Here is a 23,754-nt window from a genome sequence, read left to right on the forward strand (position 1 = left end):
CAGAGTAGGCCATTGCTTCCGTTTCAGTGTCTTCCTTAACTGTGTCACTCCATGTTTCAGGAGGCCGATGACTGGGCCGAGCATATTCGTGAGTAAACTTGGCTTCTGGGCCGTGACTTGCCGTGGATGTTAAGGTCTGCCAGGCACAGTCTCACTGCAGTTTCTTCCTCAAATCTGAATCTGCGGGGGCTGGAGCAGTAGCACAGCGGGGAGGGTGTTTTGCACGTGGCTGACCTGAGTTCGATCCCGGCATCCCATAAGGTCCCACGAGCACTGCCCGGGGTAACCCCTGTGCATCGCCAGGTGTGACCCAAAAAGCAAAAAAAAAAATTGGATCTGCTGCCCTGATTCTAGGGATAGGATGTCTGTCAAAGGCAGTGTATTGTTTTAAAGGTTGAGTGGATCGGGGCTGGAGCAATAGCACAGCGGGGAGGGCGTTTGCCTGGCACACGAACAACCCGGGTTCGATTCCCCGCATCCCATATGGTCCCCTGAGCACTGCCAGGGGTAATTCCTGAGTGCAGAGCCAGGAGGAACCCCTGTGCATCGCCGGATGTGATCCAAAAAAAAACAAAAAACATAAATAAAGGTTGAGCGGATCAGACTTCAGCATTTTCAGATAGGAAACATAATTTGAAATCTGCTTTCTAAAGTCAGCTTCATGTGAGTTCTTGGATTTAGAAAAAAATGTTTCTAATTGGCAAAAAGCCGGTGTGATGTAGGTGATGACGGCCTTATCATTTGGAAAAAAGTCCATTTTCTCATTTTTGCGGAGTCGAGAGAGGAGATACAGAGGAGACTGCATGATGCTTTGAAGTCGTTTATTCTGCTGTACCTTTCAATTCGCTGTGGACTGTTTATTTTAAATCTAGTTTACTGTTGGGGTCCGATTCTTTTTTTTTTAACATGGCCATTAATTTTTACTCTGTGTATGAGAACTCTGCTTCTTCACTATTGAAATTTCGAAACATACTGGAGCGATAGCACAGCGGTAGGGCGTTTGCCTTAGAAGCGGCCAACATGGCCAACCCGAGTTCGATTCCTCCGCCCCTCTCGGAGAGCCCGGCAAGCTACCGAGAGTATTTGATATGCCAGACACAGTAACAACAAAGTCTCCAATGGAGACGTTACTGGGCCCGCTCGAGCAAATCGACGATCAACGGGAGGGCCTTTACCTTTACCTTTACACAGGTAGAAAAGGTCATGAAACATCCATCCTGTAGCCTGAATCGCCCACTCTCATCTCATTTCTCTGTACGCATACCGATCTTCTATGAACTCTGCTTGTATCCTGTTATACTCTGAAATCCAGATGTGTGCTTGCACATTTTCCCGCATCTTAAGCGAGCTGTTGGCGAGTGTGTGGAGTGTTCGGTTGTGCCTGCTTTCATTCACCTGCCCTCAGCTGCTGTCCTGGGGGGCTTCCCTTGGGCTGTAGTTTCAGACGCCCCCCGCCTCCAGCTCCCGCCCCTATGGGCTGTTGCTTGAAGGTCCACGCACATTCCACCCTTGGGAAATCGCAGGACCCTTTGTTGAGCGACTTCTCCGCCCTTCCCTGCAAACATGCCATCGTCTTCCGTCATAGGAATTCTGAAAACGGCCATAGACATGTTTGTGCCCCATGTGGACCGCCAGATGCTGGAGGAGTCCTTCTTTTCACAAGTGCTGCCGAAGGTACCGTTGCATCGACCTGCCTGTCATAGGCTGTGGAGATTGACCTCAGTGGTAGATTATTTTTCATCTTCCCTTTAGCGAACATCTGGAAGACAGCTTGTAGTAACAGAAAGAACGCTCATGAACGTTTGATGGTGTTTGTGTAATCATTTATTGTAGCCAGGGAAGTACCTTGAGGACCAGATGGCACATCTTTTGCATGTCGGAGACTCAGGTGCTATACTTGGTACCTTAGGGTACCAAGAGCAGTGCTGGGTGTGACCTCCGATCCAAAAATAAGGGCTAAAAGGGATTGTGTTTTCAGATACTGAGGATATTTTGTTAACTGGACTTGAATTATTTGTAACCCTTTCAGACAACTTTTACTCATTTTTATTTTTTTTATTTTTTATTTTTTATTTATTTTTTTTTTTTGCTTTTTGGGTCACACCCGGCGATGCACAGGGGTTACTCCTGGCTCTGCACTCAGGAATCACTCCTGGCAATGCTCAGGGGACCATATGGGATGCTGGGAATCGAACCCGGGTCGGCTGCGTGCAAGGCAAACGCCCTACCCGCTGTGCTATCTCTCCAGCCCCACATTTTTATATTTTTTGCGTTTGCAGGAATACCTGACCATGGGAATGGTATTTTAAGTTGGTCAAAAGAGAGCCTGTGTGGGACTGGAGAGATAGCACAGCGGGTAGGGCGTTTGCTTTGCACGCAGCCGGCCCAGATTTGATTCCCAGCATCCCATATGGTCCCCTGAGCACCGCCAGGAGTGATTTCTGAGTGCAGAGCCAGGAGGAACCCCTGTGCATTGCCGGGTGTGACCCCAAGAGCCAAAAAAAAAAAAAAGAGAGCCTGTGTGATTGTTGATTAAGAGTAATTACTCAATGGTAGTTGCATAGTCAGAAATATTTTCATTGATGTTATTTAGTAGCTCAAGATGGAAAAATAATCCATTTCTGTCTGCAGCTTTATTTAAAAAATTACATTGCATAAATAGCATATATATATTCGATATGGTTAAAATTATAGCAGTGTCTTGAAATATATACTGAGAAACCTGGGCTGGAGCGATGGTACAGTGGGTAGGGTGTTCGCCTTGCACAGGGCTGACCTGGGTTCAATTCCTCTGCCCCTCTCAGAGAGCCCGGCAAGCTATGAGAGCATCCCACCCACACGGCAAAGCCTGGCAAGCTCCCTGTGGCGTGTTCGATATGCCAAAAACAGTTTAACAACAAGTCTCACAATGGACATGTTACTGGGCCCGCTCGAGAAAAATCAGTGAACAACAGGAGGACAGGACAGTGACAGTGACTAAGAAACCTGTCTATTTAGTCTTTTTGGTACAATTGTTAAGCTAGACAAGACCCCTCGAGTGTTTGTAATGCAAAAGCAAATCACCTAATTTTTTATAAAGAGGTTCAGATGAGGTTTTTCTTACTCCTGTGTGTAATCTTTTTTACAGACTGTGAAGTTATTTGATGACATGATGTGTGAGTTAACTAGTCAAGCTAAAGGACTCTCGAGCCAAAATTTGGAAATCCAGACCACCCTGAGGAATATTTTACAAGTAAGCCAGATAAATCACAAGGAAGTTTTGAATGGGGGCATTTTAATATTAATTATCCATGGGCTGGAGCAATAGCACAGTGGGGAGGGTGTTTGCCTTGCACGTGGCCAACCTGGGTTCAATTCCCAGCATTCATTATGATCCCCCGAGCATCACCAGGAGTAATTCCTGAATGTATGAGCCAGGAGTACCCCTGTGCAACATCAGGTGTGACCCAAAAAGCAAGAAAAACCATATATATATATATATATATATATATATATATATATATATCATCCATATATTTTCTGTGTCTGGCCTAAAGCTTGAAATAAAATTTTAGACTAAAGCTATACATGCAGAAATTAAATGCCGAATTCTTCGTATAGTTTTCCACGGAATAAACCTAAGCATTTACAAGACAAGATAGCATGCCCTGCCGGTAACATCAAGTATTTGCATAGGACACCTGGCCTATGTTTATGTTTTGGGTTTAATGTCCAGTCATGAGTCATTTCCAATACTTGCAGCTCTAGGAGAATGTGTTGCTACTCTAGGGGAAGCATGTTTGTTCTCACTGGTAGATTCCTGTGTCTGATCGATTCTGAATGAAGCTTGTTTTCCTTATTTTTCAGACAATGGTGCAGCTCTTGGGGGCTCTGACGGGGTGTGTTCAGCATGTCTGTGCCACGCAGGAATCTGTTGTTCTGGAACACATCCATAGTCTTCCCTCTTCTGTCCTCCGCGTCATTAAAAGTACATTCGTCCATTGTAAGGTGAGTGATAGACCAAGAGGCCCAGAGTCCGGGCCACGGGACCGAGTACAACCGCGTTTGCTCTGAGGATTTGCCATTTATCCTAGAGAACCGGAATGAATCGACTTCTCGATAGGCTAAATTTGGTATTTTAAATTGGAGTTCATAGTAGAAAATGCAGTTTTCATTCTCTCCCATTTAATAAATAATAAATAAATTTATTATTATTTAATAAATTTTCATTTATTAAGCTTGTGTGTGAATAATTGTTTCAAAATCGTAGCTATAGAAAGTTAGACAAAATGGGCTTTTGTGCTTGATTCTCTATAAAAAAAAGTATGGACTTGCTGAGACCACTGGGATGCATCATGGTAGGTCATGTGAGTTCCTTGGTGATTAGGTCTTGAGAAAGAGTTTCACCGTTCCTTTGTCCATCCGCTCATTTATGGGGCTCTTGCAGAGTGACCAGCGGTTTGTGCTGAATGAAGATCACTGGCAACTGCCCTGGTGGTGGGCGCCAAGATGCCAGGCCCTAACCTAACGTCCTCTCTCCTCTTTAATTGTGTTTCCAAGACTTGGCGAGTCAGATGTATCTTATAACTGTGGGCGTCCCTTGAAGTAGACTAAGGATGTTGACGAAACACGATGTCATTTAATAAGCAAATATGTGACTTGTTAAAAAGCATCACATTTACGGTCTTTTTTTTTTTAATGTTGGGTTTTTAAAAAATATATATATATATTTAATTTTTTGTGTTTGGGGCCAAGCACCTGGTGATGCTCGGGGGTTACTTCTGGCACAGCATTGAGGAGTTACCCTTTTGGCACTGCTTGTGGGATGTTGGGGATCGAACCCGGGTCAGCCTCATGCAAGGCACATGCCCTCCTCGCTGTACCATCTCTCCAGTCCCAGCATTTATGATCTTTATTTATTTGTTTTTGCTTTTTTGGGTCACACCTGGTGATGCACAGGGGTTACTCCTGGCTCTGCATTCAGGAATTACTCCTGGCGGTGCTCAGGGAACCATATGGGATGCTGGGAATCGAACCCGGGTCGACTGTGTGCAAGGCATACGCCCTCCCCGCTGTGCTATCGCTCCAGCCCCAGCATTTATGATCTTTAATAGAATGTATTGAAATAAACTTGGCTCTTGCAAATTTTAATGACTTCGCTCTTCTTCTGTCCTTTGTGATCAGAATAGTGAGTCTGTCTACTCTGGGCGTTTGCACCTCGTTTCGGATCTTCTCCAGGCTCTGTTCAAGGAGGCCTATTCCCTCCAAAAGCAGCTCCTAGAACTGCTGGATATGGTCTGCGTGGAACCGGGGGCTGATGACAACGATGGGACTGTGGGTATGGTCCTTGGTGAGTGAGGAAAACTTCTTACTCTAACGCTGTCAGTTGCTTTATTAAATCTAGTATTGTTTCTAATGATTTGGGACATTTTACTCATTAGGCAATTTAAAAAAAAAAATGGGCACTGGTGGAGGGATGGGTATTTGATCATTGTATAATTGAAACCCAAGCAAAAAAATGTGTAAGTCTGCAACTGTACCTCATGATGTCTCACTATTAAAAAATTTTTTTAATAAAAAAAAAGTTTAAAAAAAAAAAACCCAAACTGTCTAATGCATTTTTAGTGTTAAATACTTTAGAACTTGTGAAATGGATATCTGATGCTTTAACAGATTTTTATATTTAGTTTATGTTCGTAATAGATCATTTCCCCACAAGGGTTTTAAAAATATGCAACTTCATCAGAGCCTTTCAAATCGCTGCATTCTGAGGTGGTATTTTAAATTGGAGTTCATAGTAGAAAATGCAGTTTTCATTCTCTCCCAGATACATATTAGTAGGAGTGCATATGTTTATTATATATGGAACGGTGCCCTTTTTATGTGTGAGTAAGCTGGTCCTTTTTTTTTTCCTTTTCTGATTTTTTTTTTGTTTATTTTGTTTTGGGGCCATACCCAGAGCTTATTATTCCTGGCTCTGCACTCAGGAATTGCTCCTGGTGGGCTTGGGGGGTATGGAATGCTGGGGATCGAACCTGGCTGGCCATGTGCAAGGCAAACGCTTTAAACCCTGTGCTCTCTCGGGCTCCGAAGTTGCATTACTTCTTTCAATAAAGGTCAGAATTGTTCAGTACTCCTTAGAAACGTAAGGGAAATTCATGACACCTGGAATGTTCTCTTCCTTGTAGTTATTCACTCGTTGTTGGACATCTGCTCTGTGATTTCCGGTATGGACCACGCATTTCATGCCAACACTTGGAAATTTATAATTAAGTAAGTTTTAAAATTCATTCTTTATTTTTACCTGGAGTGCATTTTTTATGTCCCAAGATTCTAATTATTTACAAGTTCTGTTGCACTGTGCTTAGGGTGTTTTTTTTTTTTTTTTTGCCTTTTGGGTCACACCTGGCGGTGCTCAGGGGTTAATCCTGGTATAGCTCAGGGGGACCACGTGGGATGCCAGGGATTGAATCTGGGTTGGCTTGTGCAAGGCAAACGCCCTCCCCACTGTCCTCTCATTCCGGCCCCTGCGCTGCGTTTAGAATACTCCTTTGTCTTCTTATTCCTTTTTTTTTCTTTTTGGGTCACACCCGGCGATGAACAGGGGCTCCTCCTGGCTCTGCACTCAGGAATTACTCCTGGCGCTGCTCGGGAGACCCAATGGGCTGCTGGGAATCAAACCTGTGTTGGTCGCGTGCAAGGCAAACGCCCTCCCTGCTGTGCTATCGCTCCAGCCCCTGTCTTTTTATTCTGACGCCTCGGAAACCAGTTCCCACCTCCTTTGCTCTTGCTTATGAAATCACAGGCTAGTGACCCTCCACTGCGTGCCCACTGGCCTTATGGTGGCCTGTTCCCAGGCCTCTGTCACATACAGACTGTAGCTAGAGCGGATGTCTGCCTTCTTTTCAAGCACGGGTGCCTGTGGCCTCAGATCTTGGGGGCGGGAGGGTGTGGTCAGAGCGGTCACAGTGTCCAGGGCAATGGGCACTCAGGGACTATGGTGCTTTAGGGGCTTCTTACAGCGCCAGCTCATACAGTGCCGTCACGGCAGCTGGTGCTGTACGGAGCCATTCTCTGGGCCTTTCTCAACTGCTGGGCTGTTGGGTTCGTGTCCCGGAACCTTAGTCCGCTCCTCTGCAAGGGGAGTCTGTGGCACTGGGTGGGGCGTGGTGGCCCTGTGGCATGGCTCAGACCTCATTCCTGAACGGCTTCTTCATGCCCCACCAGCTCACGCTCTGCCCAGCATTCGGCCTGGTCTCTGTAAAAAATTTTTATTAGTGAAACACCATGAGGTACAGTTGTAGACTTACAAATTTTTGTGCTTGGGTTTCAGTTATACAATGATCGAGTACCCATCCCTCCACCAGCGCCCATCCTCCACCACCACGGGTCCCAGCATCCCTCCCACCCCCCGTTCCCCCTATCCCACCCTGCCTCTGTGGCAGGGCATTCCCCCTTGTTCTCTCTCTCTTCTTTTGGGTCCCGTGTTTTGCAAGAGAGGCATTGAGTGGTAGTCATGCTTGGTCTATAGTCTACTTTCAGCATGCTTCTCCCATCCTGGGAGGATCATCCCAGCACCCTTTATTTGGTGCTCCCTTCTCTATCTGAGCTGCCTTTACCCCTAGAGTGTGCGGCTGTCGGCCTGGTCTTGAGAGCAAACTGGGTTGTGTCCTTCTATTGGCTGGAATCCACCCAGTTTCTCTGGGAGGAAGAATAGCCCCATCTGGGCCTCCCAGACTTGTCACTAGCCTGCCCGCCCGCCCACCCTACTTCCGGCTGTCCCTCACACTGCTCCTCCTGCCGGGGGCGCCTCTCCTGTTTTCCCGTCCCACCAGCACGTCTCCTCTGCTGGGTGTCCCTGCTTGTCCCCCTCCACAATCACAGCTTCTGCCTGCTGCACCCCTCCTAACCCCCTCCCACCGCTCCCAGCTCCCAGATGGCATGACCCCTCTGCGCCTCTTGCCCTGAGAATAAGTTCGCACCCATCTCCACATCCATCACTCCAGGCTTCTCCAGCCTACGAGGCTTCACAGCCACTTGGTAGCTCTCCTCATTCAAGCCCCTCGGGTTCTGCAGAGGAGACAATGGTTCATTCTCCCCTCTCTGTCCAGGGCCCAGCAGAGTATCGGCATCAGTTCAGTTAATGTTTTGCAAGGAAAGAAGAACTATTTAGCAGCTTGGGGCTGGAGCGATAGCACAGCGGGCAGGGTGTTTGCCTTGCACGTGGCCAACCCGGGTTCGATTCCCAGCATCCCATATGGTCCCCCGAGCACCGCCAGGAGTAATTCCTGAGTGCATGAACCAGGAGTAACCCCTGTGCATCGCTGGGTGCGACCCAAAAAAAAGCAAAAAAAAAAAAAGAACTATTTCACAGCTTAAAGTAGCATTGATGCCCTGGAAATGGAGTTGAAACGTCTCGTCTTTGTCCCGTCGTGTCTGACAAGGGTGGGGTGCGGTGGTTGTTTTCCACGCACATTCAGGTCACGTCTCGGGCCCCCAGTCACGTGCAGTGACCGTTGGCTTTTCTCTGCAATTCCTTAGGCAGAGCCTTAAACACCAGTCGGTTCTGAAGAGTCAGCTGGAACACAGAGCCATCGTCACAAGCCTGTGCGAGGACATGCTCTCTGCCTTCCATTCTTGCCTGCAGCTGGCGGAGCAGATGGCGCAGGCGACGGCACCGGTGGAAGACGGGGCGACAGCAGTCCGGGTGGGAGCGCTTCCCTCGGCACTTCGGGGGTCTCGGGATTAGTAAGAGGTGGCTTTCGTCTACCCGAATCATAATCGAATGACTTTTATTAGAGGGTTCAGATGAGCCTGAGGAGGTAGCTTAGCTTTGCCGGGGTGAGACCTGGGCTCATCCCTGACACAGTACAAGAGTCGTATTTGCTCACTGGATCATCCAGTTGGGTTGATTTAATGAAGGTTATGCTATATCTCTGGAGAGCAATTTTCTGTCCCCAGTTAGTGCTAAAGTTTATGTGCTACTTCCGGTGTTAATAATGTCAGTTGTAATAATGTAGCACTGCCCTCCCTTTGTTCATCAGTTTGCTTGAGCGGGTGCCAGTAATGTCTCCATCGTGAGACTTCTTGTTACTGTTTTTGGCATCAGGAATACACCACGGGGAGCATGCCAGGCTCTGCCATGCCGGGGGATACTCTTGGTAGCTTGCCGGGCTCTCCGAGAGGGGCGGAGGAATCAAGTGCGGAGGTGTTATTTTACATCTTCAGAAGTAAAGATAATTAATGTATCTTGGACAGTTTTCTTTAAAGCTTTTTGGGCTTTGTACAATGTTTGGGTGACCCGGTGGTCTGTTGAACCCTCACAGTAGCCCAGCGCCAGCCACATGGCTTTTCAGAGAGGGTTGCTGGCTCTGTTGATGTCACATGTGCCCACCGGTGGGTTCCCCTTGTCGTCTGCCCACCCAACTTTCTCATCTCTTTTTTTTTTGGGGGGTCATTCTCTGATGAGGTGTGGAAAACATCTTGTCTTGACTGTCTGTTAATTTGTAGCTAGTCGCAGCCTGCAGTAAGTCTCCCTGCTAAGTCTTCCCTTTAGAACCAGTCAGCTGTGCCATCACTCATCTTTGTGTTCGTGGGTTGGAGCGATAGCACAGCGGGGAGGGCGTTTGCCTTGCACGCGGCTGACACAGAGGTTCGAGTCCTCCGCCCCTCTCGGAGAGCCCGGCCAGCTACCGAGAGTATCTCGCCCGCACGGCAGAGCCTGGCAAGCTACCCAGGACGTATTCGATATGCCAGACACAGTAACTAGTGTCACAGTGGAGACGTTGCTGGGCCCACTCAAACAAATCGATGAACAATTCGTTTGAGGACAGTGACAGTGACAGTGTTCGTGGGTCCAAGATGTCTTTCCAGTGACTTAGAGCTTATTTTTGAAATATTTTGATGAGAATTGGTGTTGCTCCTAACAACAGCTCAGAGATTTGTTGACCTGGAAGATGTTTACACTGTGTGTATGTGCATTAAGAGATCTGGGAAAATAGAGTCACCCTTGCAAGTTTAACTAATTGCTTCTTCTTGTGCTTGTTTGGCTTTTGGAAACAGGAAAATGCCGACTACAAATTATTTCAGAAAACACTCAAATTGTGTCGTTTCTTTGCTAACTCCCTTTTGCACTACACTAAGGTAAGGACTATGTTTTTTATAGAGTGCTTAAATGTGAAATTTACAATAAAGTATAATTATCTTATTTTCATAATCCCTTCCAGAATCAGTCTTGAAGTTATTTGTCAAGAGTCTATTACAGTATTTTTAGTGGCATGTTATAGTTAGTATTGAATGTCTGTTCCATCTTTTTTTTTTATTAGTGAAACACCACAAGATACAGTTATAGACTTACAAATTTTTGTGCTTGGGTTTCAGTTATTCAATGATCAAGTACCCGTCCCTCCACCAGCGCCCATCTGTTACATCATTTTAAAATATTATCATTGTTGGTATTTTTAATTTTCTGAAAAATGATCTCTTAATACAAATATAAGGAAAATTCCTGTAAGCGTGAATAAGTTTCAGAAGATACTGAGTTTGCCTGTAAATACGATCTATAAATTACTTCTAGTACCTCTAAATTGGGTGGTTCAAGGTAAAAAGTTTAAACCTTGTGTCAGAGGTAGCGCAGTAGACTGCATGGCCCCTCACTTCGTAAGTGACAGCTGCCAATCACGGATGTGAGTACAGTTTTAATAGCATAGACTTTCACCAGACATTTAATAGTAAGGGATTTATTTATTTATTTATTTATTTTTTGCTTTTTGGGTCACACCTGGCGATGCACAGGGGTTACTCCTGACTCTGCACTCAGGAGTTACTCCTGGCGGTGCTCAGGGGACCCTATGGGATGCTGGGAATCGAACCCGGGTCGGCCTCGTGCAAGGCAAACGCCCTCCCCGCTGTACTATCTCTCCAGCCCCAAAGGGATTTGTTTTTATCTTCATGCCACAGCTATTTTTTTCCCTCGATGGGGCATATCCGGGATTCTCTTTTGATGCTTTTGAGAGACACATATTTAAAAGACAAAATATCCTGGACACAAAGACTGAAAAGAGTTGTTTGCTTTCAGGAATTTCTCCCCTTCCTTGCTGATTCTTGCTACGTGTTGCACCGACTTTATCTTCAGATACACAGGTGAGCTTATTAAGTTCTAACATGACATTACATATTTTTATTTTTATTTATTTATTTATTTATTTGCTTTTTTTTTTTGGGTCACACCCGACGATGCACAGGGGTTACTCCTGCCTCGTGCACTCAGGAATTACTCCTGGCGGTGCTCGGGGGACCATATGGGATGCTGGGAATCGTACCCAGGTTGGCCGCGTGAAGGCAAATGCCCTCCCCACTGTGCTATCGCTCCAGCCCCTGACATTACATATTTTTAAATGAAAAGCGTGTCATTTAAAAAGTATCTGTGTCAGTGAATTTTCATCTTGAAAATCATTGGAGACCTGGTTGTGTCTTACTTTGTTTTTCCTTCGTATTTTACTTGATCTTGTGTTCTTAACCTGTTACCTCACACCCAAGTGTTTTTGGTGTGGTGATAAATACCAGACCAGAGGCCCCCAAAAGGATTTTATATCCATGCACAGACTTTGATATGTTGCTTCTTTTTTTTTTTTGGTTTAGTAATTTTGGTTTACTTCTCTGAAATTAAATTTCCTTTCATTCATTTCTCTAACCCTTTGGTCTGCTCGAACAGCGGTTTTCGCGGCCTCCTGGCTTTTTGTCCTCCTAGTGTCGTGGAGCACCAACCCCCCCCCCCCCCCCCCACACACACACACACACACTCACATTCTTCCTCCCCCACCCCCAGTCGACGTAGTTTTCACCTGTGGCCCTCTTGGAATATCTGGGGTCCAGATACCGGAACCTTTTTTTTTTTTTTACCTGCACCTTTTTGAACCTTTCCTTGGTGCTCTGAGCAACGTCTGCTGCTTGTTTGATAGCTTCCTTTTCCGTAGCAGGTGGAACTCAAGGTGCTCTTAGCAGCTGGACACCTTCCTGGCCAGTGTCCCCTGTGGGCACCTCAGTGTCTGATGGACATTTGTCCATTTGTCAAACAAATCATCTTCGCTTTGATGCACAGCAGCTATAGGTCAATTCTGTGGAGTTTATTAACTGTTTGATTTGTCTATGTTTTCTACTTTATTTTTAATTTAATTTTCACAACTTCGAGTCACAAAATGAACGAATCCAAGTTACCCAACCGGTAACTAACATATGGTCGCTTTTTTCTCACCCGAGTCCCCCAGGGTTTGACCTAAGCGCATGCTTTTAAATGCTGTCCACCTCGTTCATCCGCTGCAAGACGGTTTCTCGTGCCCTGTAGCTTGCCACTGATAAAACAAGAGGGTGGAGAATATTTCGTTTCACATAGGTTTTGATTAAAGCTTAGTTAAAAAACCCGTCACTAAAGAATTTGCCTTGAGAAAGTTTTTGTGTCTTTTTCAGTGTTAGATCAGTTATTTAATTTATTTATTTATTTATTTTTGGCTTTTTGGGTCACACCTGGTGATGCTCAGGGCTGACTCCTGGCTCTGCACTCAGGAATTACTCCTGCTGGTGCTCAGGGGACCCTCTGGGATGCTGGGAATCGAACCCAGGTCGGCCACACGTAAGGCAAACACCCTCCTTCCCTGCTGTACTATTGCTCCGACCCCAGATTGGTTTTTTTTTTTTTTTTAATTTAAAGGATCCGACTCAAGATTGCTATTTTTGGTATCAGGATGATACTGGGGAATCTCTGAGCTTGTAAATGGACAGTACATTTTTGGAGCGCGCTTGGTGGTCCAGGTGCTGATGTGAGCCTCGTGCCGCTCGCCCACGGCAGCTCTGCCAGAGTGGGGGAGAGCCACTGCCAGTGGCTTGTGGTTTGGCTTGGGGCCACACCTGGCAGTGCTCAGGACTTACTCCTGGCTCTGTGCTCAGGGAGCACTTCCGGTGGGGCCCAGGGGCTCAGATGGGCTGCTGGGGATGAGCCTGGGTCTGGCCTGTGTGCGGCCAGCACCAACCCTTGTGCTCTCGCCGTAGCCTCTAAGTAGCGGCTAACAAAAGGGCCTTTTTGCTTTCTTCCAGCAAGTTCCCTCCGAGCCTGTACGCGCCCAGCATCTCCAGAGCGCAGCAGGACGAAGTGGCGGCTACTTTCCTGGTGACCCTGGACGCGCTCCTCGGCCAGCTACTTCCGTTCCAGCCTTTTGTGCAGACGGTCTTGGACAGTACGTCAGGTGAGCTTCGGACTAAAGGTGAACCCCTTGGGACAGGGAGAAACGGGCCGTGTTCTCTAGTAGTCCTCGATGCCATCTTTACCTTGAATTCCTTCTTTGTCTGGGCACATTTATTATTTTTTTCATGGAGAAGATGGCGCCTCTGATGTCTTTGCCAGGCAGGTTCCTAGTGACGTTTCAGTGGGTGGGGGGTGGCTCTCCCGGTGCCCGGGTTGTAGCTCGCGGTCTCTTCCTGCAGGGCTGCCTGCCGAACTGCAGCTCCCACACTGCCTCCTGCTGGTCGTGCTCATGGACAAGCTGCCCTCCCAGCCCGAGGCCGTGCAGGGCCTGTGGTGTGGCCCCCCGCCGGACTCGGAGACCACAGCCAGGTAGGCGGTGCGTGCCGCCCAGGCCAGTCCTGGGGGGCTCGGTTGACTGTTGTCTGGAATGATCTTGAAGTTAAGCGGGGGAGGTTGGTTGGTTTGGGAAGGGTCCCACCCGGCGATGCTCTGGGCTGACTCCTGGCTCTGCACTCAGGGATCAACTCCTGGCGGGGCTCGGGGGACCCTAAGGGGTGCCGGGGATCGAACCTGCGGCAACCGCGTGCAAGGCTGGCGTCTTCCTGCTGTACTGTTGCTCCAGCCCCGAAGTTCTTGCTTCTGCTTGGTATTAGAGTCACCTCCAAAAATGGTATTTTATAACAATAAAATGCGAATATGCGCATGCAGAGCAAACGGCAGAAGAGTCATTCTGTTGCGGAAGGCGTCTGCTAGTGTACAGTAGAACTCAGCAGACGGCGCGGCATTTGAAGGTGACCTCTGACAAGAGGAGCCCGAGGCCTTGCAGGCTGTCGCTGCGGAAAGGTCCCTTGCAGCTTCCCTCCTGTTCGGTGTGTGGTCGGCCTGTTTTTGAATCAAAGATTCAGTCACCAAAGATTCCTTATTCTGAAAATGACCCCTCCCTGTCTGAACTATAATTCTTATTTTCTACTGCATATAATGGCTAACTTAGGTATTTAAATTTCAAGTTCTTTGTGTGTGTGTGTCAGTGTCACACTTGGTGATGCTCAGGGGTTCCTCCTGGCTCTGCACTCAGGAATCACTCCTGGCGGTGTCGGGGGACCCTATGGGATGCCAGGGATTGAACCCGGGCTGGCCGCGTGCAAGGCAAACGCCCTCCCCGCTGTGCTGTCGCTCCAGCCCCAAGTTTCAAGCTCTTTGGCAAATGTTTTTGGCTTTTGGCCACAGCCGGGAGTGCTCAGGAGTCAGCCCTGACAGGGCTCGGTGGTACCAAGAACTGGACCTGGTCCACCGCGTACAGGGCACGATTGCTTCGTTTTCTGAGATTTTAAAGACAAAGTTCTTGTCCGTTAAGGAATTCCTTTAACGGCAGCTGACTTTAGTTTTCCACACCTACGGGCAACGCTTGCACACTGTCTTGGCGGAAGTAGCCCTGAATGTGTCCGCCGTTAACGCCTTCACTGTCCTTCCTCCCACAGGCCGGCTCTCGTCAGGGCCCTGTTCTGCAGCTTTGAGCGGTGTTCTGGCGAACTCTCCCTCCCCGTTCACATGCAGGGAGCCGAGGGCCAGGGGCAGCCCGAGGCCGCCGTCACCTTGTACCAGCACGTCTGTGTCCACCTGTGTGCCTTTATCGCCTCCTCACACTCCTCGTTCTTCCCCACGCTGGTAAGTTTGCTTCTGGCTGAGCCGAGCTGAGGGCGCACTTGGGCGTGTTTGCCGGAATTGTGACTTGTGTACTGATGAGAACGTGTTTATCCACCTGTAATCCGTCCTCTGCTAGGAAACGATTATCCCACGGCTCTGTAATATTCAGCTGTCGGTTGAGTGGAAATACGTGAGGAGACGTTTTTGGTGGGAAGGTCTGAAAAGAGACGAGGGGAAAGTGGAGGGTTTTCCCTAGGAAAATAGCAATAAAAATGGCCAAAAAATGGGGCTAGAGCAATAGCACAGCGGGGAGGGTGTTTGCCTTGTATGCTGCCGACCCGGGTTCAATTCCCAGAATCCCATGTGTCCCCTGAGCACCACCAGGAGTCATTCCTGAGTGCAGGGCCAGGAGTCAGCCCTGAGCATCACCGGGTGTAACCCAAAAAGCAAAAAAAAAAAAAAAAAAGTTCAAAAAAATTTAAAAAGTCCTGGGGGTGGGGGAAATTTGTAGCCTGTTATCCCTTCACCGCCTGAGATAAAATAATTATGTTCTGGGAGCCTGGCAGGCTACCGAGAGTATCCCACTCATATGGCGGAGCCTGGCAAGCTCCCCGTGGCGTATTCGATATGCCAAACAGCAACAACAAAGTCTCACAATGGAGACGTTACTGGCCCTCTCGAAAAAAATCAATGAACAACGGGAGGACAGTGACAGTGATGTTCTGGGTGTGGCCCTAAAATCCGCCCCCAGAGGAAAAAAAGTTGCGTGAAGTCTCTTCCTGATCTTGGGCATAATTTAGAGGTGGAATTTCCACAGGGACCGCTGTCGCTTTCTAAGGTAGCACGCAGCTGGCGTGCCTGACGTGTTTTTCAGTCGCCAAAGACACGCTCGAGTATTGCAGAAGGAAAGCGCGTGTCTTGTCGCCTGTGTCGTTCTCATGCTTTCAGCCGTGCATGTCACCGGAGAACGCCCTGGTGCTGAGTGCAGTGAACTCTCTCCTAGGACGCCGCGCTGCTGGCCGCTGTCCTCGGAACGCAGATGATCGCCGCCCTGCTGGCCGTGGACGCCTGGTGCTTCCTTGCTCGGTACCAGGGACTGTGGTCTGGGGAGTGACTGGGACTGGCAGGACGAGGGTTCACACTTGCAGCCGGTAGGAAAGTCCTGCGGGGTGGTTCCATGGTGTAGGTTGACCCATGGTGGTAGACTAGTCGTGTGCCTTGGCCCTGGGCGTCTCTGCTGCCATCAGTGACAGGAGCGTCCTTTCTCCGTCGTAGGTTCGGAACTGCTGAGCTCTGCGCGCACCATGTCACGGTCGTGGCCCATCTGGTGAGTGGCGCCCGGCCCCGCCCACTTGCTCCAAAGTCCCAGGTCTGCTGACCTCAGGGAACGGTAGGAAAGGAAGAAGTGTCATGGCTGCTGGCTGCCAGGTCCCCTGCCCCGGGAGCCGGTACTGTTGGAGAAAGTGCCAGCCACGGCATGAAATGGGGGCACAGAGACTAAATTTGCACTTGAGTTCAGAGTGGAGGCGAAGGGAGCTCACGTTGCTGAGACAGACAAGGCCGCTGTTACGTTCATCTTATCAGTGGGCTGGAGCGATAGCACAGCGGTAGGGCGTTTGCCTGGCACGCAGCCAGCCCGGCCAAGCCGGGTTCGAGTCCTCCACCCCTCTCAGAGAACCCGGCAAGCTACCGAGAGTACCTCGCCCGCACGGCAGAGCCTGGCAAGCTCCCCGTGACGTCTTCGATATGCCAAACACAGTAACAACAAGTCTCAAAAATGGAGACGTTACTGGGCCCGCTCGAGCAAGTCGATGAAAAATGGGAGGACAGTGACAGTGAGGATTTGAGAAATGCGTTGGCCTTCCAGCAGACTAAAAGATCAGCCGAACGGTGCTGTGAACGGATGTGACAAGCCCGCTTGACAGACCAGGTGATGTGCTGCTCCCAGTGTGACCTTGTTTTGCTTACGCAATCTGGGATACGTGATGTGTTCCAGAGTCGACGGTCGCTGCCTACTTACTGGGTTGGTTTTTGACCCTGGCCCTTGAAAAATACCTGGTTCACAGTGCGTCCTGCCTTTCTTTGGTGACCTTTGAAGAATTTTGTTAAGCAAAACCAAAGAGGCACCTGATAACCGGATGCGACCATCCATCTGTCTCCAGGCGAAGCCTTCCAGGCACATGGCCCAGAAACGTAAAACTTGCACAGAACTGACTTTTGTGCTGTGTATTTTCTGTTTTTGTTTTCCTCTGAACAAGTACTTTTTTTTTTTTTTCTGTACGTTATGATGGGAATTGATCCCCAGACAAGTGACTTCATAAAACCTTTTGGTTATAGTTTCACCAGGTCAGAGTTAGGTGTTTGCTATGTTTGCATGGCCGTGCTCAAATTATCTCCTGAATTGTTTTTTGAGTAGGAGGATTTAACATTTCCACTTACTGTCAGAATAGTAATTGGAAATAGGAATTTAGTGTATTGCATTTTTTATTTTTATTTATTTATTTATTTTTGGCTTTTTGGGTCCCACCCGGCGATGCTCAGGTCTGACTCCTGGCTCTGCACTCAGATATCACTCCTGGCGGTGCTCGGGGGACCCTGTGGGATGCTGGGAATCGAACCTGGGTTGGCCGTGTGCAAGGCAAACGCTCTCCCCGCTGTGCCATCGCTCCAGCCCCTCCAGTGTACTTCAAAGTGTTACAATTTTTCTTGCTATGAAAATTTGGAAGAAGAGAACTAAAAGGTCTGAGTTAAAAATGTAAATTGCCTGTGATTGGCTCGGGGTGGGGGGGGGGGGTGATTTACAGCCTTGCGCGTGGAGCTGGGTCCAGGCCCCGCCACCACCAGAAACACAAACTCATTTCCCTGAAAAAGTGCAACGGTCCTAGTTTGGCACACTCGAGTTTGTGAAAGCTAGGCTTTAGTTTTGGTTTGGGGGCCATGCCCAGCTGTGGGCTCAGAGCTTACTCCTCTGGGCATCACTCCTGGTGGCGTTACTCTGAGGGATAGAGCCCGGACTGGCCGCATGTGCCGTGCTGTCTCCAGCCCCCAACGCCACGGTTCCCCGTCACCCATCTCTCCTCTTCCCAGGTCAGATCCTGCCCCGGACCGTGTCACCAGCTCGCCAGCCTGTCGCTGCTGTTACAGCGGCTCCTCTTCTTCATGACCCCGGCACAGCAGGCAAGGGTGGCACCTGTCACTGCCTTCCAGCAGCTTCGAGAGGCGGCTCAGGCTCCCGGCCTGCCCTGCCCGCCCGCCTGTTTGATCGTCCACGCGATCTGAGTGTGGCGTTTGAACACGCTGCGCTTTGCTGCGTTGTTTCTCTTGGGGACAGGAACGGCCCTAGTTAGCGCAGTAAGCGGGGCCTTGGTCCTCGGGCAGCGACCTGAGTGTGGGCTTGTCCCAGGTCTGACCGCGGCAGGGATGGGGGTGGGGCAGAGGGCAGAAGACAGACAGTCCAGTCCGCGTCCTTCCCGTCCTTCCACTCCAGCAGCTGTTCCAGAACCTTCTCTGGAAGTTGGCTCTGCCGCCCCATATCAGAATCTGCTTTGTCATCGAGACTTACGAAACTTGCTTGTTATTCGCTGTTCAGAGTAACAGCAACGCTGCACTGCATCACAGATGACCTCGCAGGAGAGAGTCTGCTGGCAGTGAGATTTACGAAAACACTCAGAAGGCGGCTCAGTGTTCCGACCGAGGCACAGACCAGCTTTGCTGAGCAGGGGTGGGGGTGGCAGCTGGGGACCCTCCAGGCACCCACTTCTCTGCCCGTCTGTTCCCCGAAGCCGAAGGTCGCTGCGTTTGTTCGTAACTTTCAACCCTGGCTGTCACTTCCCTCGCGCTTTGATGAAGGGAAGGCAGAATCCTCTTCCGTTACTCCCTCCCACGCCCCCCAGTGTGAAATAACGCCCGCCCGCAAAGCAGGCTGGCCTCCCTGCATCTTTCTTCGAGCAAGGTCTCGAAGCGGAAAGAGTTAATCAGTAGCCGTGGGGCGAGCCCTGGCCCCCGTCCCAGGCCCCGGCGTCCGTTTCCTGGAACCCGTTCTGTCCGTGTGGACTTCGGTATCAGGGAAGGGGAGTTGGCGCCGCTGCTCCATCGTGGGGCGCTTCTGGCGTCCCTGCTGCCGGTCGGTTTCAGGAGCGAAGCTGATTTTTTTTAATGATAAGCACATAACTAATTAAGGAGGTTTTTCTGGCCCTCTCAGCTCACTTAAAAAAAGCCACACAGCTGCTCATTATTCTTTTTTGGGGGGGGGGGGGGCACACCCAGCTGTGCCCAGGGATCACTCACTCCTGGTGGTGCTCCGGGGACAGAACTAGGTTGGCCACGTGCAAGGCCTTGCCCGCTGCTCTGTCATTCCGACCCTGCCACCCCTCCAGCACTGCGCCTCGGGTGGATCAAACCAGTCCTGCCCGGTGTGATGTGCAGATCAGCTGGGGAGGGTTAGCGTTTGTGCCCGTGTTCGTGTCTCACGTTCCGACAATTCCTTCCAGGCGGAGTTCGTCCAGCAGTTTCCCCCCTGGGAGGCCGAGAACTGGCCCCTGTGGCAGCACGTCTCCTTCCGGGCATTCTCAGCCGAGCTGCGGAGAGACGCGGCCGTGGCACTGAGCCAGGCGGGCGTCCTGCAGTGCCGGCAGTGGCTGGGCGGCCGCCGCACGCTGGCCGAGCTCGACACTCTGGTGCGTGGGGCCTCCTGCCTGAGATTCGGGAGGGACACTGCCCGGGTTCGAACTGTGCCCAGTTTCCAGCCTGCCCTACCGGGGCAAGGGGCTGGAATGGTGGGGGTTGTTTGAGGGTGCGGGTAGCCTGTACAGCATGAGACAGTATGAAGCGCTTGGTTTGTGGTGGTCGACGCCTCTCTGACGTCAGTCGGGCAAGATGTGGTTTGTCTCTGAAAAAACACGCGCCTCAGTTTCTGCAAAGCTGAGCCTTCGCCTCACTTGACGTCACACAGCCTCGCCCCATCAGACAGCAAAGGCCAGAAAAATGCCTCACGCTCTAGTTGCTTTGGGTACTCTGTGTGCATTGTCGAAGGATTTTAAAGGCACAGAACAGCAGTGATTAAAAAAAATCGAGTCGCTTTAGAATGACATTTTTAGCTGGTAGTATAAATTTGCTTGACCATAATGTAAACCTCTTTATTGTCAAAGCACATTGTCATTTCAGTCCTTAAAATGTTCAATCTGGAAGGAAAATAGTCTTCTAAAAATAAAGCTGGATTCTTCTGTATATAGGAAAACTGGCTTTAATGGAACGTACTGTTTTATTTATTTTTTGTGCATTTTGGGTCACCCCCGGCAATGCTCAGGAGTTCCTCCTGGCTCTGCACTCAGGAATCACTCCTGTCGGTGCTCAGGGGACCATTGGGGATGCTGGGAATCGAACCCGGGTTGACTGCGTGCAAGGCCAACGCCCTCCCTGCTGTGCTATGGCTCCAGCCCCGAAACATCGTGGTTTTAACTGAACAAGATGGCTCTGGGCCTTACGGATGCAGTTCCGTTGGGTGCTCTGTGCGTTTAGAGAGTGGGAAGTGTCAGGAGCCTGAGGTATCTGGGTTGCTAACTGGCTCTGCCTGCAGGACGCGGCTCTGTCGGCCTTGCTGGCCGTGTGTTCGTCAGCCGGGGACGCTCTGGATGCCGGGCAACAAGCCGCAGTCGTGGAAGTCGGGAGCCAGCTCTGGACCTGCTTGAGCAGCCAGCAGGTAAGGAAAGAACCCAAAGACAAAGCCGAGACTAGAGAACAGACATTTCCTGGGGGAGGTGCCCACACGGGACGGTAGGACTTGAGGCAGCTTGAATACCCAGGTGACCGCCTGCCTGCAGGTTTTTCTGAGCGTGCAGCGGGAGGGCTGGAGTCCAGGCTGTGCCCAGCTCAAGATCCCCTGAGCTCCCGGCGGGCACAGCCCCCAAACCAGAAAAGCAGAAGAGAAAAGTAAAAGTAAAATGAAAGAGAAAAGTGAAACAGAAGAGGAGAAAAAAAAGTAAAACGGAGGGGCATCTGAGCATCGCCGGGTGTGACCCAAAAACCAAATTAAATAAATATATATATATATATATATATATATATACACTTTTTTTTTTTTTTGCTTTTTGGGTCACACCCAGCAATGCACAGGTTCCTCCTGGCAGGGCTCGGGGGACCCTATGGGATGCTGAGGATCGAACCCGGGTCGGCCGCGTGCAAGGCAAATGCCCTACCCGCTGTGCTATTGCTCCAGCCTCAGTAAACATAAAATTTTTTAAAAGGTAAAATAAAAAGTAAAAATTAAAAATGAGGGGCTGGAGCGATAGCGCAGCCGGTAGGGCGTTTGCCTTGCATGTGGCCGACCCGGGTTCGATCCCCAGCATCCCATAGGGTCCCCCGAGCACCGCCAGGAGAGATCCCTGAGTGCTGAGCCAGGAGTCAGCCCTGAGCATCGCCGGGTGGGACCCAAAAACAAAATTAAAAATGAAAAGTAAATTAAAAAAAAATTAAAAGGTAAAACAAAAAGTGGCAAGAGTAAAATAAAAGTAAAACAAAAATGAAAATAGAATCCAGAACTACGTGTCAGCCAGTGTCCTGGGATGCGGGGCGCCTTCTCCCCCAGCCTGTGGGCCGTGGCCAGGGAGCCCGTGGGAGGGCACTTCCCGGCAAGGCCAGAACCACGGAGGTGCCCGCGGGCCGTGTGCGCACCCGACCGTGGCGCCGTTTCCTCTGCCGTGCCCCAGTGCCTTGGCACTGGGTGCCGGAAGGCGCTTCGGGGCTAGACGGGGCGCGCTTCCTGTCCTGCACCCGATGCCCGGGGACGGCCTGGCTCAGGCGGGAGGTGACTGCCAGCGGGTAGCTGAGATTCTCGTCTTCTGTTGAAGGTCATGGGGCACCCTCGTGGCCAGCACACGCTCGGTCTTCTGCTTCCGCTGCTGGGCCTCTTCATCCCCAAGCTGGACCTGCAGCTGATCAGCCGGGTGAGGGCAGGTGCCTGTAGTGCGCTCTAAGCCTGTTTGCGTATGTTGTATAGGGGGCAGGTCTGGGGGTCCGCCTGTGTGTGTGTGTAGGGGGTGGGCTTGGGGGAAGGGTTGTGGGCAGCCGAAGGCACTCCCTCCAGCTCCCTGTGACCGTCCCTGCCCTGCCCCCAGGTGCTGACCGCACAGGCCGTGCTGCTGAGGCTGGCCCCGCCTGACCATGTGCGTCTGGCCGTGCCCGACTTCGTGTCTTCCCTGGGAAGGCTGGTCATCCCTGAAGATGCCCAGGTACCGCTCTGAGCCCAAGCGACCAGCAGACTCCTCGCTCGGGCGGTGGGGGGGGGGGGGTTGGGAGAGAGGAGAGAGGGAGGGTGTGTGTGTGTGTGCGTGTGTGTGTGTGTGTGTGTGTGTGTGTTGATTCCCAGGGGTCCCTGGGAGAAAGACACAGAGAGACAGAGAGAGAGAGTGTGGGTGTGTGTGTGTGAGTGTGTATTCCCCAGGGGTCCCAGGATGAAGCCCCGCCCGAGCTGGGACCGGGAGTTGGCGTCTGGATCAGCACTTCTCGATCGGCCTTGGCTTCTCCGTAGGATCTCATTCTGCCCGGCCTCGCCGCGGTGCTGGCGCTGCTCCTGGCGGACGGGCCGTGGCTGCTGGAGCAACAGGCCCTCGAGGCCTTCACCCGCTTCGCCGAGGTGCGTCGCCCACGGGCCGGGCGCGGTCCCGCCGGTGGCCGCCCTGAGCTCCACTCACGTGGTTTCTCTCCCGGGCGCAGGGCACCAGTCACGAGGAGGTGGTCCCGCAGTGCCTCCGCGCGGAGGGGATGAAGGCCCGAGTCGTGGCCTTTCTCGAGAAGGTATTCGCGAGTGTGTCCCGGGCGCGGGCTGGGGCGGGCGGCTTTTCCCACACCACACCGTTTCCTGGCTGACGGAAACGGTGGCCGGTCGCAGCGGTGTTAGACCCGCGTGCGACTGCGTCCCCTGAGTGACCCGGGCCCCTGGAGTCCAGTGAGCCACTCGCCGGGGTCTTTCTCCGCAGAGTGGGCTCCGGGAGGAGACGGCCGCCGCCAGACTGGAGCGTGTCAAAAGGGAAAAGTGCGTCTACGCGGCGCCCTTGGCAGCAGGAGCCGCCGCCGAGTCCCCGTTAGAGGTACGAGGGGGGCGCTGGGCCTCAGACTGACGCCTCCGTGAGACTGACAGGTGAATCGGAGTTTGTGACTCATCGACCAGAGAGACAGAACTTATGTGACTCCCTGTTCCGCGAGCCTGGGAAGGGACCCTTCGCGCCCCAGTGCCCCGGTTAACGGGCACGTGTGTCCCTCGCCTCACTTAGCTATGATCACTTAGCTCGAGAACTGCATCGGGGGGTAATCTGGCACCAGGGACCCCCAAAACGCGCGTGCCAGGAAACAGTCACACACCACTCGGGTAACGAGCCCTCGAGGGCCTGTTTATTAGGCAGCTGTGGTGGGAAGCCCGACGCTCTGTTGCCCTGGCTGGCAGAAACGGTGGCTGGCGGCGAGTCCCGGGTACTCACAGAGGCGGCTCGGGGACCCCACGTCCTCTTGCACTTCTCGGGGGGCCGGGGGGCCCGCAGGAGCCCGACTAGAAGGAAAGTCACACACAGCGTTTGCAGGCAGAGCCCGAGGTTCCTGGGCTGGGACTGGCGGGCGGCGCGCTACTCACCCGTCTCTCCTTCCCCGCAGCCTCCAGCCAAGAGAGCCTGTCCGGGGCTCCCGGAGGCCACGCTCCGGGCCGCGCTGCAGGCCGCCAGCCAGGCCCTGGACACCCTCGAGTCGCTGCTGTGTGTCGGGCCCGCTCCGGGCTGGGTGGCGGCCCAGCTGACACCGCTGCTCCGCAGGGCAGAGGCGCTGGGCCGCCTGCTCTAGCCCTTCCCGGCACAGGGGACGGCCCTGCCGAGCGGACTCTGGGGGGCACGAGGAGGGGCCGCCGGCTCGGC

General features: G+C 51.4%; 1 protein-coding gene across 1 annotated transcript; it reads left to right on the forward strand.

Moving 5' to 3' along the window:
- Positions 1-48: 48 nt before the first annotated feature.
- FIRRM (FIGNL1 interacting regulator of recombination and mitosis) lies at positions 49-23,723 on the forward strand. The gene is made up of 23 exons (XM_056108580.1): positions 49-88; positions 1,586-1,674; positions 3,128-3,232; positions 3,847-3,987; positions 5,164-5,329; positions 6,168-6,252; positions 8,521-8,686; positions 10,042-10,122; positions 11,057-11,121; positions 13,069-13,217; positions 13,456-13,585; positions 14,695-14,881; positions 15,864-15,946; positions 16,136-16,187; positions 17,948-18,043; positions 19,357-19,536; positions 20,436-20,558; positions 21,706-21,801; positions 21,973-22,086; positions 22,386-22,490; positions 22,571-22,651; positions 22,834-22,944; positions 23,501-23,723. The coding sequence occupies exons 1-23, from the start codon at positions 52-54 to the stop codon at positions 23,681-23,683; spliced, it is 2,625 nt and encodes an 874-aa protein (XP_055964555.1). The 5' UTR covers positions 49-51; the 3' UTR covers positions 23,684-23,723.
- Positions 23,724-23,754: the final 31 nt, after the last annotated feature.

The sequence above is a fragment of the Sorex fumeus genome, unplaced genomic scaffold (genome assembly GCF_029834395.1).
Source record: "Sorex fumeus unplaced genomic scaffold, SorFum_2.1 ptg000226l, whole genome shotgun sequence".
NCBI lineage: Eukaryota > Metazoa > Chordata > Mammalia > Eulipotyphla > Soricidae > Sorex > Sorex fumeus.

Excerpts from the sequence above, each read along its gene's own strand:
- FIRRM (XM_056108580.1), top strand. The coding sequence starts at position 52 with ATGTTTCAGGAGGCCGATGACTGGGCCGAGCATATTC. Across the intron at positions 14,882-15,863 it reads CCTCGTTCTTCCCCACGCTG|GACGCCGCGCTGCTGGCCGC; the intron begins GTAAGTTTGCTT and ends ACTCTCTCCTAG. Across the intron at positions 22,491-22,570 it reads CCTTCACCCGCTTCGCCGAG|GGCACCAGTCACGAGGAGGT; the intron begins GTGCGTCGCCCA and ends TCCCGGGCGCAG.